Source organism: Tripterygium wilfordii, chromosome 14 (genome assembly GCF_013401445.1).
Source record: "Tripterygium wilfordii isolate XIE 37 chromosome 14, ASM1340144v1, whole genome shotgun sequence".
Taxonomy (NCBI): domain Eukaryota; kingdom Viridiplantae; phylum Streptophyta; class Magnoliopsida; order Celastrales; family Celastraceae; genus Tripterygium; species Tripterygium wilfordii.
Genome location: NC_052245.1, coordinates 12,828,848 through 12,844,678, shown reverse-complemented (window position 1 = coordinate 12,844,678; position 15,831 = coordinate 12,828,848). Strand labels below are relative to the sequence as shown.

Genomic DNA, 15,831 nt, shown 5'->3' with positions numbered 1-15,831 from the left:
GCCAAGGCCCAATGGGCCTATGCGGCCCATTTACAATATACTGATTACTGGACCTGTCCCAATGAAAATGTTAATTATTGGGCCGGACCGTGAAGCGAGACCCAAAGGGCCCAAACTCGATTAGTTTCCCCCTGTGTATACTGTAGTCTGTATACACGAAACAAGCACCGTCGCCTCCAACTCCCAAAACCCTCAACACCCCTTAAGCACGAACTCCACAACTCCGAAGCATTGGGACAACGGAAACAATCGGGAAGGCTCACTCCAATGGCGGCGAAGAACCGACAAGGAGAAGAGGCGAAAAAGCGAAAGCACATTGCAGGTGCCAACAAGACAGAGCCAGGTGCCTCCCCTTCCAAGAAGCGAAAGCTCGATGCATCAAAGACCCGAATTCCTCCGAATAAGGGCGCGAAGAAGCCTTTCAAGCCATCTAAACCACCAATCAGAGCCAACTTAGATAACTCTAAAGAGGATAAAGCGCCTTTAACCAAAAGAGAGGGTCGCCTCAAAGCCAAGGTTCATATACTCTGCTATGCGTTTGTTGTGCGTGTCCTTTGCTTTTATGACGCTTGAATTTATGCTTGCTATTTGATTTATAAGTTGCGAGAAAATAGTAACGTTTTGATGGTGGAGTTTATTATATGTGTTGGTCACTGTCACTGCATTGCCATGTTAACGTTATGAGGCATAAAAAAATTTGTACCGTTTATGATTTACTGGGCTTTCCATTTATGGTAGGAACTGGCGGAGGCCAGGAAGAAGAAGAGGAAGCGTCATTACAATCTTGAACAGGTATGCATTCCATGAAATTGTTTGATATGGTCAGATGTTAATATGGTACCGCCTACATATAAGAACTAGTATTTCATTCAGCTGGAATACAATCACTAATGATTATGATTTCTATTTCTATCTTTATGTTCGAGATTGAAAAATTTATGAGATAATACTATACTTGATTATGTAATTGCATTAGTTTGAATTTTGATAGCATTTCCTGGTAGCTTATATGAATTTTTTCTTAAAGAAATTTCTTTGACTTTTTGAATAGGAGCTTGCTTCTCTGTGGGAAAGAATGAGAGTTCGGAATATCGCCAAAGAAGATAGATCCAAGTATGGGTTTTCACATGAACATAGCATAATGTGGCTTTCCCTGATACTGTGTTTATTACTCTAGCCCCATCGATTTTTTCTCTGTGAGCTTTATGTTCTGTTTTTTATCTTCACAATTATTTCAAGGTTTATTACTGAAGCTCTTCAAAAGATGAAAGGAAAGATTCCAGAAATTGCTGGATCCCATGTCTCGTCCCGTGTCCTTCAGGTTTCTTCTTTTAGAAAATTCCTCCTTGAATGCTCTTAAAAAATGTGTTTCTAAGTGTACTTACCTTTAGCTATTTATCCTTTTTCCCCTTTTCTCCCCAGACTTGTGTCAAATTTTGTTCACAATCTGAGAAGGATGCTGTTTTTGAGGAGCTTCGGCCACATTTTCTCACACTGGCATGCAACACTTATGCGGTTCATTTAGTGAAGAAAATGTTAGACAATGGTAATATCAGTTTAAACAGCCTAGAGAATTTTGGGTCTTCCTGAATAACTAGTTCATTTTGTCCAAAGTCATCATTTGAAGATATTCTTTACTTGCAGCTTCTAAAAAACAGTTGGCTGGGTTTATCTCCTCCCTTCGTGGGCATGTTGCGTCTCTTCTTCGCCACATGGTTGGATCTGTTGGTGAGTTGTATTTCTTTTTTCTTTTTTTTTGAACTAAGAAAAAAGTTGTTTTTTATTTTCCTTTTTTTGCGGTATAAAAATATTTAAAGTTTAAAATTCCTCACTTATAGCTATCAAATCATTTATGTTTTCAAAATTTCGTGAGTTGCCTCAATGCTATGTTTGGCAAAACTGATGTCTTTCTGCAAAGACGTATCGCTTATCTTTACTCCTCCTGATTCTCGACTTTTTACTATCTTATCTTGCAGTTATTGAGCATGCTTACCAACAGGGTAATGCAACTCAAAGACAAGAACTTCTAATGGAATTATATTCTACTGAGCTTCAGTTGTTTAAAGATTTGACGCTAATGAAAGAAAGCAGGTAACAACTCAGCTGTTTGGTATACTTTCCCCATAATAACAGTGTTGGCTTTTGTTACTTAACTGTTGTAAATTTAAATTCTTGAAGTCTTCTTGTAAGATTTTCTCAGATAAAATTTGAGGCAGCTATATCTTCATGCAATTTGGTTAAGGATTTAGGAATTTATCCTATGGTGTTATAGGCTTTCTCAAATTCTATTTACTGATCACATGCTTGGGAGCAGTACGCAGTTTACACTGAACAACTTATTCAATGTGTTAGATGTATGAATTTTGGGCTATGTAGGTTATTTTACTCTTTTTTGGAACTTCCATAAACCTTTAATGACATGACAGGTTGCTAGATGTGATGTCAAAGTTGGGCCTACAGAAAGCTTCGGTCTTACGGCACCTGTCTCTTGTGATTCAGCCGATTCTTGAGAAAGGAATAGTGGACCACTCTATTATACACAGGGTGCTCATAGAGTACTTGACCATAGCTGATAAGGTGTTTTGAAAATTTATCTATTTATCCATTAAATATGTAAGAATTTTTTTGGATATCTTCTTTCCCTTGACTTTTATTCTTCATCTACTTGTCAGTCCTCTGCCGCGGAGGTAATTGAGCAGTTATCAGGTCCACTTCTTGTTCGAATGATCCATACTAGAGATGGATCTAGGCTTGGAATGCTCTGTGTCAAGCATGGGAGTGCTAAGGTTTGTTTTAACTGGCTTAAAAAAGTTATATATCTATAATATATGAAAATAAGTTCCTTATTTATTTTTCCTTTTTTCCCCATTTAAACGTACAAGAGTCAAGTTCTGCATGTTGTTGACTCATAAGTTTTTGGTGTTGTTTCTTATTCTAGGAACGAAAGAAAATTGTCAAAGGAATGAAAAGCCACATCAGCAAGATAGCTCATGATCAATATGGGAGTATGGTAAGATTTTTTTTTAAAAGTTCAGCTTCAGTCCATTTTCTTGCTTAGATGTTACTCTGCCGCTCACCATGACATGAGTTACTGTTAGGTCCTGAACATACCATCTGACTTGTACTTCATGAATCTCCTATTATCAGTAATTTGTATTAATCCTGATTTTTTTTATTTAATGTGGAATAGTGTAGTATAGTGTTGCACAGATCTTTAAGTGGTTCCCTATGTGCATCCAGTGAACCAACTACCAGTATGATCAGAATTTGTAACAGTTAAGTTTACTGGTCTAAAAAGTGACAAGCTCTTTTCCTTTCACCGTATATTTGAAACTTATTTGTTTCAGAAGCTGCTGGATTCTGCTGGTTCTCTTGTTATTTTCACCCTTAACCTGCAAGATTGATTTTGAGCACTTTTGGTCTGGTTCACCATATGAGGGTAGTATGTGAGTGTGCTGTAACTTTTGGTTTCATGACAAGGCGTGGAGGCATTAGGAGTATCTGACTTGAGATTAATATATTCATTGTCAGTAAGAAATGGAGTATTCTGACGAGGTTTATTATTTTCTTATGGCTGTCTCAATTGTTTTCAAATTCTAAAAGACATATGTGATGTTAGATGTCAATTCTGTGTGATTTTTCATTTGTTTTTTCTTGCCACACAAGGTTCATTTTGTTTCATTACCGTTCAGGTTCTTGTCTGCATTGTTTCTACTGTTGATGACACGAAACTTGTAACCAAGGTTTGTTTATTTATTTGTACTGCACTAAGTACTAGTGTGGATCATTGTTCTGTTGTATTAGGTATAGTATTGCTTTCTGGTGATTCTTATTAATCAGTTTTTCGTAATTACAGATTGTGCTTCGTGAGCTTCAAACGATTTTGAAGGAGCTTGTTTTTGACAGGGTATTTATATATGCTGCACTTTGATGGTTGTCTAGTTCTAACTCTACCCCTCTTTAGTTAACCCTCCTAAAAAATTCTTTCCGCCATTTGTATATTTCAGAATGGAAGGCGTGTGCTACTTCAGCTACTGCATCCAAATTGTTCACGCTATCTAAGTCCTGATGATCTGGCTTCTCTTGATTCAAACATTCCTACTCTATGTGCCAAGGTAGTTAACTTTTTTTTTAATCTTGTGTATAACTTTCTTAAACTTTTCATTCTATACTAGAACATGACATTATTTGTTCATGTCAGGGTGAGTTTGAAGTCAACTCTGAGGCAAAGTCTTCAAATGATGAAGAATCTAGTAACAAGGATGAGACAATCCCTGAAAGTACAGCCATCGAGGCCAATGATGGTTCAAGTCTTGCTGATAAGATTCAATCAGTTGAAGGGGGAAAGAAAAATCCTTCCTTAAGAAGGAAAGAATTGTTGGTCGATGGTGGGTTTGCTGAGGTGTGTTGCCTTTCTTTTGTGAACCTTTTAATGTATAGCTTTAATTTTGCATTTTTTTTTTCGTTCTCCCTTTTTTTCCATGCCTGAACATTTTCCCTATCATCTCATTTATGCAGAATCTCATTAAAATATGCATCGAGCATGCTGGAGAATTACTTAGGTCAAATTTCGGCAAAGAAGTCTTATACGAGGTAGTCCCTCTAATTTTTTGCTGATTTTTCTCCTTGTGATGTTTCTTTGGTCAGATTCGCATCCGAAATTTGCTTTGATGAGAAATTGTGAGACTATCTATCTGAAAGTTCATTTGGGTTGCTTCTTCCCTCCAAAATCTATCTATGATATAGACTAGTCTTTTTACTCAACTTCAAATCCATGCTCACATAGGCCGCTAAGCAATCCTTGGAACTTGTCCCAGCCTTAATCCAGCAAATCACTTCCTTAAATTTTCTCTTGGTGTGCATACAGGTTGCAATTGGGGGTTCTGATAGCATTCTTCACCCAGCTTTGGATGACAAGTTGAACACCTTGCATGAAGCTATATCTTCTTTAGCAGCAGAGTCTAAATCTGAAGATTCAGAGGAGGAGCACGTCCTTGAAAATTTTCATTCAAGTCGGACCATAAGAAACCTAGTTCTGGATTGTCCCAGCTTTGCTTCCACTCTATGGAAGACAGCTTTGGAAGGAAAGTGTGAATTGTGGGCACAAGGTCACAGGTGACAACCATTTGCTTGCTTACTATGATTTGATTCATTTTACTTATGCACTGAAAACCACCGAGTGAGATTTAATATTTGTTTGTTCTTTTTGCTTTGCTCCGCCGCAGTTGTAAAGTAGTATCCGCATTTCTGGAATCCACACATCCTGAGGTCCAGAAGTTAGCAAGAAAAGAGCTGCAGCCACTTGTAGATGGTGGAGCTCTTAAAATCTCTGAAACCAAGAAAGCAACTAAGGAAGGTTAACTCGTTTGAGAGGGTATGATGTCAAGGTGGACATGTGGTTTAAGTTAGCATTTTTTTTTGTATGGAGGAATTTTGTGTAATATGAATCGAGCACAAGATTTTGAGAGGGGCATTTCAATAATGATTTTGCCATATATAATGTCTAGGGGTGATGAATATGAGGACTATGCCCACGCTCTCTTTTTCATTAGACAGACCCATCTTCTATCTTTATGAGGATTTGGTTGCATTTGACAGACCATCCAGCAAACTAACAATCTCTTTGCGAGAGATCCAACGCTCTCTCTGGATTACAAAAGGTTAAAATACTACAAGCATGGCTACCAATTTCCTACAAATGGTTCAGTGAGCCTTTCCATAGAAGAAAGGCTTCCAAAAATTGGCCAGCGACTCCAGACAAAGTAGGCAGGAGTCGCTCGCCGTTATAAGATGTGTTCTCAAAAGAGTCGGCACAACCAGCCATCTCTGACCGATCATCAACTGGTTGCCGTTCTCCCTTGACAGGATCGGATGACAAACTTTTATCTATGTCCTACTTTTTATACGGCATGTGTTAGACTCGGATGTTGGCTTAGGCCGATGTGGGATAAGTGGCGGCTGACAGTTTTTTTTTTTTCTCTTTCAGCATGGGCCTAGCTCATTCTACTCCTTTTTATCGCATCTAAGAGAGTCCAAAGAATAGTCTGCTACACCATCTCAATCCGAACAATTCATGTGAAATCGTGAGCACATACCTCACATAATCCATATAAAATCATGTGTATTCATCTCAACATGGGATAGAAAAAACACTAGCTGATATCAGATATGTGTATATAGAAGAAGCGCCTGAAATGAATACAAATAGGTATCAAGCTATATCATAATATCCCAATGTAGTATTTCGTAACCTATCCTCATTGAATAACAAATTACTATAAGTTTTAAGTGTTTTAAGTGTTTTAACAAATGCATAATTAATTGTTTCAGTTACATAATTATCATCACAGGCTACTCATCTGTCCAAGCCAAAAACAAATACAGCATGAATCTTTGGCTCTGAGAATTTACAATAAACTCTCGAGCATGTCTCCTAGTCCTACATGTTGATTTATTAAGAAGGTCAGCCACCATAACGTGTCTTGAGGGACTCTGGGGGTTCCTCTTTCATGATGCCACAACCTGTTGTTGCCAAATATTGGCCGATTGTTGTTTTACGGTCAGCAAGGAATGTATGATCCAAGAAGTTGTCATATGCTGCATCACTGAGATTTTTGGCTGCTAAGACACTGCAGGGTACAGCCGTTCAAGAAGTTAACCCTAGTTTAGATGAAATTTTTTTGGTCACATTCAGGTTGACCAAATCGAATTTAGCATGACACAAGTTAAAGGCAAAAGGGGAATGATCTTAATTCAATGCATAAAACAGTACTCAATATTTTGGATGGGTAGACAACTTATAAGCCGCTAAATTATTTTTTTTCAAAGGTTATATTGTTATAAACCCCTTTTTTAGTATGTATATATGGATGACCTAATTTCAAGTTCAGAATTCTCAGTCTACAATATGGCTGGTGATAAAGACTCGGATGATGAATAATTTGGGCTGGTGATATAAATTCTCTTTCCTATGAAATTCAGTTCTTGTTAAGACTTAAAAATAAGTAGAGACCTCAACACGTCAGGGTGATGTTAAGGCATTTCATTTATCAAAGATAGTACTTACCAGTGCCGAAGATAAGCACGACAAGGTAAGATGTCATCTCTCCAAATCCTATCAATGTTGTAACGTCCATACTGCTGATTATAGATCTCCTGGCTCCCTGCAGAAAAATAGATAGCAGATACATGATCAATGACCCTTACCACTGAAGTTACACAAGGCAAAGCTACTAATGTTGGCTCATGCAAAAGGCATGCACTAAGAAGGTAACCTCAGTCATTTGTATTGTGCTAATGTTGCAACCAGTGAATGCTTTCCAATGATCACAAAAGCAGACATGGATTATCCTTATTAACACCACTTATTGGGCATAGCAGTTAAGCAACTGACGACCTCCTATGCTTAGTTAGAAAATAACCACATCAATTCATGACGACAATACCAAGTGTATAGCTATTTGCTAGGATGCGGAAACATACATTCTTGCACCAACGTGAAACAATCCCCAACCCACAAATAAATTCACTAAAGTGCAGTATCCAATACAAACAATTATGTTCCCGTTCAAAAAGATCACCTTTGCATCTAATTTGGAAAAACTCCTCGTCACTATACCGAGCGCAGACAACCTGCATCAAAACCAAAGGCCGCCAATTCATTGACTAATCAACTGAACCAAACTCCTAGCAAATAAGTTAACTTTGGAATGCAATTCGAGTCTAATATTAAGTGCAGACTACGTGTTGTATATTTTTCACATACTGCAGGACAATCAAATGGCTTCCCATCAAGAGTTTCAGGCACAACCTGTCACCAAAACAAAGAACATCTAAAACCAAAGCATTTCTCAGAACACATATAAATACGTATACATGTATGCAAGAAAACTTACAGCAAGAAATCGAAACTCGAGCTCCCTCTCAATAAAAGCTGGAATCTGTACACATAAGCATCAACACATACAAAAATTTCAATACTCGGTTGTTCCTGAGTCCATAACTAGAAAATATTTAAACATGTCAACAGTACCTCTGATTTTTTAATCTCAAAGACTGTGACTATGAGCCTTTCTCCTTGGCAAGGCTCCACGCTCAAGCTTGATATTTCCTGAGACATGCATTATGAGCACGCTATCAAATTCCTTGAAAGACTAGTTTAACTCGATTTCCTTTCACTTTCTTTTTCCCCATCTTTCTTAGCAACCATACAACCAAAACAAACAGCTTAAGAAAAGACACACAAAACGTACACTTACAGACCTTGGTTTCAGGTTTGGCTATACCACGCTCGAAGAAAATGGGAGCCACGTGAGCGAAGACGCGTCGGAATCCGTTCAATCTCCCAACCCTGAAATTTATCAAATCGGGAAACGTACTCCTCGCGCTTCTCTCTGCGTTCATAGTGGATCAATTCCAAATCATACGCACGCACCCATAAAATAAATAAGTAAATATGAATATGAACATAATATGATTGGGGAAGATCAGAAACTTTTGGAGACAGGAACCGTACGGACCGGAGAGGAGAGAACCGAAGCCGGAAATGGAGATGAGACCATCGGGCGAGACTAGTTTCTCGAAATCGTCTCTGTCTCTTAGTTCAAATGGAGTCGCTTGATCCATCACGGACGCCACCAGGGACGGCTGTTGGAGATTTTCCCGACGACCGAATTTCAGAGAGGAGTGAAGTGGAGAGTGCGATGGAGTGTGTGGCGAAGAGAAAGCGAAAGGAAAGTGTATTGGCAACGCGTGGCCGGAGCGTGACGGAAGGAAAGGAGAGGACCAGGGGACTGAGAGAGAAGTACTGGTCATAATCGAGTCCAAAGAATGGGAGACTGATAGGTGAAGAAGAAGACGGCGAAGGAGAGAGTGGGCATTTCGAGTAATTGACATGGATGTTTTGGTCAATTCGAAATGTCTTGATGGGCTTAACTCCTAAACTCTTAATTTATGGGCCGAAAAATTGGAAAACAGGGCTGTTTCATAAAATTGGGCTGAAGCCAACTCTGAAATAGTGTCCGGACTCTGGACGGAGTGGTGGTCATGCTCACATCACACATCACACATCACCCACCTCTGTTTGGCTTTCAGCTCTTGGGCTTGGCCCTTTCTGGCTGCCAGCCAAATGGGCTTTGGCCTTGGGTCAAAGTGGCGGACTGATAATCTTATTAAGGATAGCCGGGCCCGAGTCTTGAGTCCCCCAAAAACCCTTAATTATGTTTTTTTTTATCAGGTGACTCTAGAACTCGAAAAACTATAAAATACACACTGAAGACTCTACCCTGTTAATTGTTTATTGGGATGGGTTAGGTCCAAACCGATAAGACACGATTCAGGCCAGCCTGATAACATATGGGTTGGGCCGGGTTCCGGACCCAATAGACACCCCCAGTATTCCCCCCATGTGCTTGTGTAATAGGTTAAATAAAATTAACGAGGCAATGGTTTGAAACCTAAATATGCTATGCCCATTAATCTTAGTAAGACTTATCCTCATTGAATGATAATTTTAGTTATACATAGTATTAAGTTGAGTTTTGCAATTTTTGCAGAGCAGAAACTGGTATTCAGTAGTATTTATTCAACTTTTGCACACATAACTACATGCATACCACACATAAGCTAAGGTTTACAATTTTACACAACAGAAGTAGCTCTGGTAGTTGAAGCCATTTATTCAACAGTTTTCATGCTAGACTGTTTTGTTACCATTTCAGCAGGTGGATTGTGGAAGAAAAGGCAAATAGCAGAGATGTCATCCATTGCAAGACCTCGCTTCTTACGTTTCCATCCCCGAACAGCTGCTTCCACAAGTCTTTTTGCTGATTTGCTCCTATCTGGTGTTGAAAACACAATCTCTACTGCTTCTTGGTTCGAAATAACATCCCATACCTGAGTAAAACAAAGAGCGTACGTATTGAAGTCTGTTGCGATGATATCAGCAGTGAGCCTACTGTTTTAAGAGTTTAAGCCGTAAAATCTGAACTTTCAGGCTATGTATGTATTTTTATTGTCAAGATCATGCATACCCCATCTGTTGCCAAAATGACAAATTGGTCTCTGATTGTTATGTTTATCTGAGTCACGGCTGGAACTGAAATGAGGCCGAAGTCTTTGACACAGAAGTCTCCAAAAGCGCGTGAAATGGCTAGTCCTGGTGTCAGACCATTTGGCATCCAGACCCTGTACACCCCTGGTTCATCATGTAAGCTGAACACTCGCCCTTTGGATTGCATTATTCGCTCAGCCTCCTCTACAACCATTGTAAACAAGATCAGTAAAGTACTTGAACTGCAGAAGGACAAGCACTTAGACATGCACACAAAAGGGATAGAAAATGCCAACGTGGTAAATTGGGCTTAAAGTCGATGGAAATCTGAACTGGAAGCAAAGTCCCATCATCAGAAGTAGTTGCCAGCACAGCCCGAGAATCTCCCACGTTAGCTACGACAAGGTGCTCGCCCTGAAGACAATGGTCAGGTTAAGATCAATCAGGCCAGTTCTTAGTGAACTCATGAAGTAATCATCATCATCATAAAAAGGGTAAACAATACTCGCGCACAAGTAGAAGTTAGCATTGTGTCTACCAGAATTCTAAAAGGATGGTGCAATGGATTCCAAGGACTAGTTGACCAATATATCCAATTTCATACATACCTGTTTAACTATTGTCAAAGCTGTGGTTCCACTGCGAAAAGAATCAATCGCAGGATGCTGCTTAAGGTCCCGATCGATAGCATCATAAGTTTTTAAGTATGACTGCTTCCATACATCAAACTCATGAAGGTTTCTGTCAAAACCCTCTTCAAAATCCAGGTCAAGTGATGTCACAGACACAGTTTCTTGCCAATTGCATAGCAACGTAGAAGGCACTGATTCCCTAACCCTTTTGGCTACATGGTGACCCCAAGTGCCATGCCCATCAAAAACTCCGCAAAAGATGGTGTCTTCTTGGCAACCAAATTCCTACCAAACAAAAAACCCAAAGCCGGTGGCAATCCATTAGTTGAAATTAAGAATTCTCAAATCTAAATTCGCTATATATAAATAAGTATTCCCCAAAAGTTGAAAACAATCAAATACCTCCCACACAATTAAGCAATCTTGATTAATTCCTTTCTCCCCTCTCTTGGAGCAAACAGAAGCAAAGTTATTGGAGTTGATGGACTTCACCGTGCCAGATGAACTCAACATCAGTTCATTCTTTTTCGCATCTTTCGCCAGTGCTTCTGCAGCTTCTCTTCCAACATCATTTCGAAAATTCTTTCCCTTCTTGACAGACACACCTCTTGCCAATCCGTCTAAAATAGAGGGGAAAAGCACCATTATCTCTGCATTCCAATCGTATACAAATTTAGCAAACACAACACAATCAATTTTCAATTGGATCACAAAGTAGCCAGACTTTGAACCTTGTGAAAGTGAGAGCCGGTTATTAGTTTGGTTGCTGTTAAAGTTCAGGAAAGGAAGGAAGATTGGAATTTAATCCTCTTGTTGTTATTGGTTGTATTTACTACAGAAACATTTCATCAAACAGAAGGAAAAGATCCGATATTTCGCTTTCATCGAACATTTTCTTTTCTTTCAGAAACCAAACAGAACCCAACAAAAAACATATCCAGAAATATCAAAAGAGCTAAAATTCTTTACCACATAACCTGCAAAGATCAACAAACCGAATAAGAATATATACCAGAATGCAAAAAAACCTTGTCTAGCAGAAACTTCAAACTATTCAACACGATCAGTTACTTGGTGGTAATTTGTTGAAACCTTTGACAGAAACCTCCGATCACCGGCCGGGACTTGATGTGACTCCGGCGAGGCCAACTTGCGCTTAGAAATCCAAAACCTTGGTGTGGCTTCTTTCCCATTATATGATCTCTCTTCTTCAACTTGGAAGCACAAAGCAAGACACGTAATGTAATATAGGCTAGCTTTACAGCAACTGTAACGTCACAATGAAGTTACAACAATGCCATTAACTTGGCAGTGTTTTATTACGTATTCGTAAAGGGCATTTTAGACACTTCATAACAAAAAAAATACCGCACCGTCCTAGTACCGACATTGAAGCACTTGGAAGAGATTATTATTATTATTATTATTATTATTATAAACCAAGTAGAATGGTACATAGAAGGTCGGTATTAAATAAATACATAGTAATTAAATTAAGATATATACATGGATGAAAATGGGTCATAATTAGAATTGCATATCTTCAAGAGTAGTTAACCACCAAATGATTAAACTAACCTTATCAAAATCAATGATGTCAGGACACTAACCTTAAAATAATTAGGGTTTGCAAATGATGATTGTGATGTTTGCATGAAGGTCTAAATACATGGCTGTTCATCACTCGATTTTGAGGGTCCATGGATGACAAAGATCGAACAAATTTCGTGGCTGTGATTAGTTTTAGTTGTTGACACAAAAGAGTGGCTTTTTTTAATAGATGGGTTACAAAAGTCGATCCCTTTTGGCATCCTGCATGGTGGGTAGATAGATACAAACTAAATACCGACGGGCGATTTTTAAAGCGTCTTGGCTTGGATGGAGTAGTTCGTGACTCAAATAGTTCTGTGTTTGTGACATTTGCCGACCTTCGAAGAATGCTTTTTCCCCCATTATGGCTAAGGCATTGACCATGTTGAAGAGCTTGCGAATATGTCTACTGGATTGCAAGATATAGAAGTTGAGGGGTTAATACAACATGTAGTCACTGAAAGATCATTACTTTTCCAATTTCATCACTGAATGTTCAAGTGTTTCAAGTTGATAATCCAAAGTTTGTATTTGTTCCAAACAGGTCATTCGGACAGATTTTGATGATTTAGGTCAGTCAACATGTCCACGTGTCCAGTTGACCGTTAAATACACAAATCGTTATGTCAACGTGGCTAACGACATGCGAACACATGTGACATGTCAAAAAATAAGCGGGATTGAGTTTACCCTAAACCCAAATCCCTCTCTTTTCTTCGAAAAGAACGAAGATATTTCTTGTAAGCTTCGATCACTAACACTAGTAACCCAACAAATCGTCATATATGTTTTGCTCTGTCATACATGATTTGTGTATTTAACGGTCAACTGGCCACGTGAACATGTTGACTGACCTAAATCACCAAAATCTGCCCGAATGACCTGTTTGGAACAAATACAAACTTTGGATTACCAACTTGAAACATTGGAACAGTCAATGATGAAATTAGAAAAGTGTTGATCTTTCAGTGATTATATGTTGTATTAACCCAGAAGTTGAGACTTGAGACAGATTCATTCAGCTATCAAATCCATGGCATACCATTTTCCTGAGTTTGGTCATATAACTATGTCATAATTCAGGTACTGTGGAAAATCTTGCGAAGAAAATAATAAAACAAGCAATAACTATAATTCTCAAAAGCCACAAGGTTGCATATCCAATAATAAGGCACAAAGAACAGACTCAGCCATTCGAGTACCGAAGAATACTCATGATATAAGGGTTGCGCACTTATTTTTCAGCAGCAGCAGCAGCTCCAACACAAACTTTTTGAGTAGAGGATACATGAAGTCTTTCAACCGCTCTACAGGATTCTAAACTCTGAATGTTCATTGGTAATTGCATCAATAATTCAGAAAAAGATGTATCATATAACATACAACTAGCTCCAGTTCCAAAAATTGGCATGTCCATAAATATAGAATTTTCCATAAAACTAAAAACACGTGTCTTGGGAAACCAACAATGGAGAAAACTAGTAACATATCTTCTCAGTCCATCACAGATGAGTTTCAGTTCACTTTTTGGCTTTCTTGGCAACTCTACAAAACGAAAAAAAATATATATATATGAGCAAGACATGGCATCAAAAAGTTCAATTTAAGGAGTGTCACAGATCTTACTCAGGCTGTTGAGGTGTAGATGCTGGTGCACCTCCAAGTCCCTTTAATGTCAGAACAAAAAACAGCTAATTAGGACATGTAAGAGGACCATTAAAAAATTCAATGGAATTTGTCTTTGTTAGTTGACACTGAAAAATCAAGAACATGTCACCAATAGCCAATCACTTTAATATTCACAAGAGGCTAGTTTAGCATTAAAGCAGTTCAATAAATGTAAAGTTCCAACCAAATTAAGTTTCTTAGAGTGCTTCTAACTTCCGCAATACCATTGCTATCAAAAACCAAAAATATATTATTTTTAGCGTGGAGTGAATTATAAACAACGTAATTCCAATAACTAAGGCAATATTCAACAAACAGCTTCCAGGGTAAACACTCCGCTCAAGAGGGAAAGAAAAAAAAAAGGGTTGAAGTTTTAAATCACCTGTTGGAAACGTTCCTCCCTCCTTGCCAACTTTCTCTCCCTACTTGCCTTATTCTTAGCACGCTTGGCCTCAAATTGGTCTGACAGTGTCTTCTCTCTTGCCTTCTCAGCCTTAGATTTGTGGATACTCTCCATTAGCACACGCTTGTTCTTGAAGACGTTACCTTTCACCTTCATGTACATGTCATGATACATGTGCCTATCAATTTTTTTGCTTTCTCTGTACTTGCGAAGCAAGCGTCTAAGCACACGCATCCTCCTCATCCAAAGGATCTTTGTTGGCAGCCTGGCCTCCCTTGTGCCCTTTCGCTTACCTTTGCACATTTAGAAGTAACATTACAAAAAAAAAAGTTTTAAAACAAACTTCTCTGACACGTAAATTGATTAGATACAACCAAATGTGCATCGATAAACACAAATTTTCACCCTCACAAAGAAACATACCATATCCTGAGTGTCGACCTTTTCTCTTGGCCTCCTTCATTCTACGCGCACGAGATCGAGAGTGGATCTTGGTTGGCTTCTTGATGATGAAACCATCCTTCACCAGCTTTCTAATGTTTTGTCCTGAAATCAACCAATTAAACCAAACTTAGCTACAGCAACATGCTTTTGATTTTGACAATATAAAATATACCCACATTGACCAAATATCAAGAGCAGTGCCATTAATTGCGAAAAACAGTTATCATACAAACAAGACGACACAATTAAATTCAACACAAACAATAAATATACACAATAAAACTAAAACTGAAACAAGACCACTGTTATGACGGCTTTAGGTTCATAAAATAGAACTTCAATAGCCACAGAAAAGGTATTATCAGCCAAGCCAAATATCATCTCCAGCTTTAAACTCTTAGGAAACATCAGAGGGCCAATGGTCCACCCATCTTGGTGCTATCTATTAGTTGTCTGAAAACAATCATTCATTGTTCTAAAATAAAACCCGAAAGCATGGTTTCTTCAATGTTATCGAGCATGCACAGATAGATCTCATAAATTACTGCAAACATATGCGTCAAAATTTGGATTAAAAAGTGAGCCGAACTCTTGTATCTCTATTCACAAAACTTCCAACCGATGGTTGAGTCTACATCACACATCATAACATTTTTCAATCCGAATGATCAGATAATGGATTCAAATCTACTCTGTTTCAAGGCCCGCGACATAGTTGTTCAACTAAAATAACTGAAAACAAAAGATATAGAAAAGAGAGAGAACGGGAACGTACTGGAGTTGGCCATGGATATATCGCTGACCTCGTTAGGGTCTAGCCAGACCTTTCCCTTGCCACACTTGAGCACGCTCGAGGCAAGCCGCTTCTGCAGCTTCAACGACACCATCGCTTCCTACTCTCTCTCTCCCCTCTCGCTCCCTTGTTGGTGAGTAGCAACTACTACCAGAGGGTATTCGACAAGAACGTCACGGCGTCGTTATATGATTGAACCCTAAATCCCTAATTAGGTTAGGGCCTCAGGGGCTTTATTAAGTTTTGGGTT

The 15,831-nt window shown here is 38.7% G+C and overlaps 4 protein-coding genes across 6 annotated transcripts; 1 reads left to right on the top strand and 3 right to left on the bottom strand.

Moving 5' to 3' along the window:
* The first annotated feature begins 149 nt into the window (after positions 1 to 149).
* On the top strand, positions 150 to 5,597 carry LOC120014360 (pumilio homolog 24-like). The gene is made up of 17 exons (XM_038866289.1): positions 150 to 516; positions 739 to 792; positions 1,052 to 1,113; positions 1,240 to 1,321; positions 1,423 to 1,546; positions 1,645 to 1,728; positions 1,977 to 2,091; positions 2,427 to 2,577; positions 2,673 to 2,786; positions 2,939 to 3,010; positions 3,693 to 3,743; positions 3,857 to 3,907; positions 4,008 to 4,115; positions 4,202 to 4,402; positions 4,519 to 4,593; positions 4,868 to 5,115; positions 5,226 to 5,597. The coding sequence occupies exons 1-17, from the start codon at positions 268 to 270 to the stop codon at positions 5,359 to 5,361; spliced, it is 1,977 nt and encodes a 658-aa protein (XP_038722217.1). The 5' UTR covers positions 150 to 267; the 3' UTR covers positions 5,362 to 5,597.
* A 685-nt stretch (positions 5,598 to 6,282) lies between these two features.
* LOC120015324 lies at positions 6,283 to 8,910 on the bottom strand. The gene is made up of 8 exons (XM_038867699.1): positions 8,520 to 8,910; positions 8,263 to 8,393; positions 8,033 to 8,110; positions 7,896 to 7,940; positions 7,766 to 7,810; positions 7,581 to 7,632; positions 7,067 to 7,163; positions 6,283 to 6,629 (listed from the first exon to the last, which is right to left on the bottom strand). The coding sequence occupies exons 1-8, from the start codon at positions 8,893 to 8,895 to the stop codon at positions 6,464 to 6,466; spliced, it is 990 nt and encodes a 329-aa protein (XP_038723627.1). The 5' UTR covers positions 8,896 to 8,910; the 3' UTR covers positions 6,283 to 6,463.
* A 635-nt stretch (positions 8,911 to 9,545) lies between these two features.
* LOC120014732 (probable protein phosphatase 2C 34) lies at positions 9,546 to 11,883 on the bottom strand. 3 transcript variants are annotated; one of them, XM_038866771.1, is made up of 6 exons: positions 11,696 to 11,883; positions 11,086 to 11,333; positions 10,660 to 10,968; positions 10,348 to 10,465; positions 10,032 to 10,255; positions 9,546 to 9,894 (listed from the first exon to the last, which is right to left on the bottom strand). In XM_038866771.1, the coding sequence occupies exons 2-6, from the start codon at positions 11,326 to 11,328 to the stop codon at positions 9,676 to 9,678; spliced, it is 1,113 nt and encodes a 370-aa protein (XP_038722699.1). In that variant the 5' UTR covers positions 11,329 to 11,333; positions 11,696 to 11,883; the 3' UTR covers positions 9,546 to 9,675. The 3 variants fall into 3 exon arrangements, with proteins under 3 accessions (XP_038722699.1, XP_038722700.1, XP_038722701.1); XM_038866772.1 differs by having other exon boundaries at positions 11,712 to 11,883; XM_038866773.1 differs by lacking the exon at positions 11,696 to 11,883 and adding an exon at positions 11,415 to 11,635.
* Positions 11,884 to 13,383: 1,500 nt separating this feature from the next.
* Positions 13,384 to 15,757, bottom strand: LOC120015019 (60S ribosomal protein L19-2). The gene is made up of 5 exons (XM_038867198.1): positions 15,564 to 15,757; positions 14,768 to 14,890; positions 14,324 to 14,637; positions 13,900 to 13,940; positions 13,384 to 13,818 (listed from the first exon to the last, which is right to left on the bottom strand). Exons 1-5 carry the CDS (start codon positions 15,673 to 15,675, stop codon positions 13,794 to 13,796), a joined length of 615 nt encoding a protein of 204 aa, XP_038723126.1. The 5' UTR covers positions 15,676 to 15,757; the 3' UTR covers positions 13,384 to 13,793.
* Between the last annotated feature and the right edge of the window lie 74 nt (positions 15,758 to 15,831).

What these genes read in the sequence shown, in the direction of transcription:
- LOC120015324 (XM_038867699.1), bottom strand. Translation starts at nt 8,895, where the DNA reads ATGTCAATTACTCGAAATGCCCACTCTCTCCTTCGCCGTCTTCTTCTT. An exon ending in TTGAGATTAAAAAATCAGAG is followed by an intron (nt 7,941 to 8,032) that starts GTACTGTTGACA and finishes TTATGTGTACAG; the next exon opens with ATTCCAGCTTTTATTGAGAG. An exon ending in CGTGCTTATCTTCGGCACTG is followed by an intron (nt 6,630 to 7,066) that starts GTAAGTACTATC and finishes TGTACCCTGCAG; the next exon opens with TGTCTTAGCAGCCAAAAATC.
- LOC120014732 (XM_038866771.1), bottom strand. Translation starts at nt 11,328, where the DNA reads ATGGTGCTTTTCCCCTCTATTTTAGACGGATTGGCAAGAGGTGTGTCT. An exon ending in CTTTGACAATAGTTAAACAG is followed by an intron (nt 10,466 to 10,659) that starts GTATGTATGAAA and finishes CATTGTCTTCAG; the next exon opens with GGCGAGCACCTTGTCGTAGC. An exon ending in TCATTTTGGCAACAGATGGG is followed by an intron (nt 9,895 to 10,031) that starts GTATGCATGATC and finishes TGTTTTACTCAG; the next exon opens with GTATGGGATGTTATTTCGAA.
- LOC120015019 (XM_038867198.1), bottom strand. Translation starts at nt 15,675, where the DNA reads ATGGTGTCGTTGAAGCTGCAGAAGCGGCTTGCCTCGAGCGTGCTCAAG. An exon ending in AGGTCGACACTCAGGATATG is followed by an intron (nt 14,638 to 14,767) that starts GTATGTTTCTTT and finishes AAATGTGCAAAG; the next exon opens with GTAAGCGAAAGGGCACAAGG. An exon ending in TCTACACCTCAACAGCCTGA is followed by an intron (nt 13,819 to 13,899) that starts GTAAGATCTGTG and finishes TTCGTTTTGTAG; the next exon opens with AGTTGCCAAGAAAGCCAAAA.
- LOC120014360 (XM_038866289.1), top strand. Translation starts at nt 268, where the DNA reads ATGGCGGCGAAGAACCGACAAGGAGAAGAGGCGAAAAAGCGAAAGCAC. An exon ending in ACGCTAATGAAAGAAAGCAG is followed by an intron (nt 2,092 to 2,426) that starts GTAACAACTCAG and finishes ATGACATGACAG; the next exon opens with GTTGCTAGATGTGATGTCAA. An exon ending in ATGATCAATATGGGAGTATG is followed by an intron (nt 3,011 to 3,692) that starts GTAAGATTTTTT and finishes ATTACCGTTCAG; the next exon opens with GTTCTTGTCTGCATTGTTTC.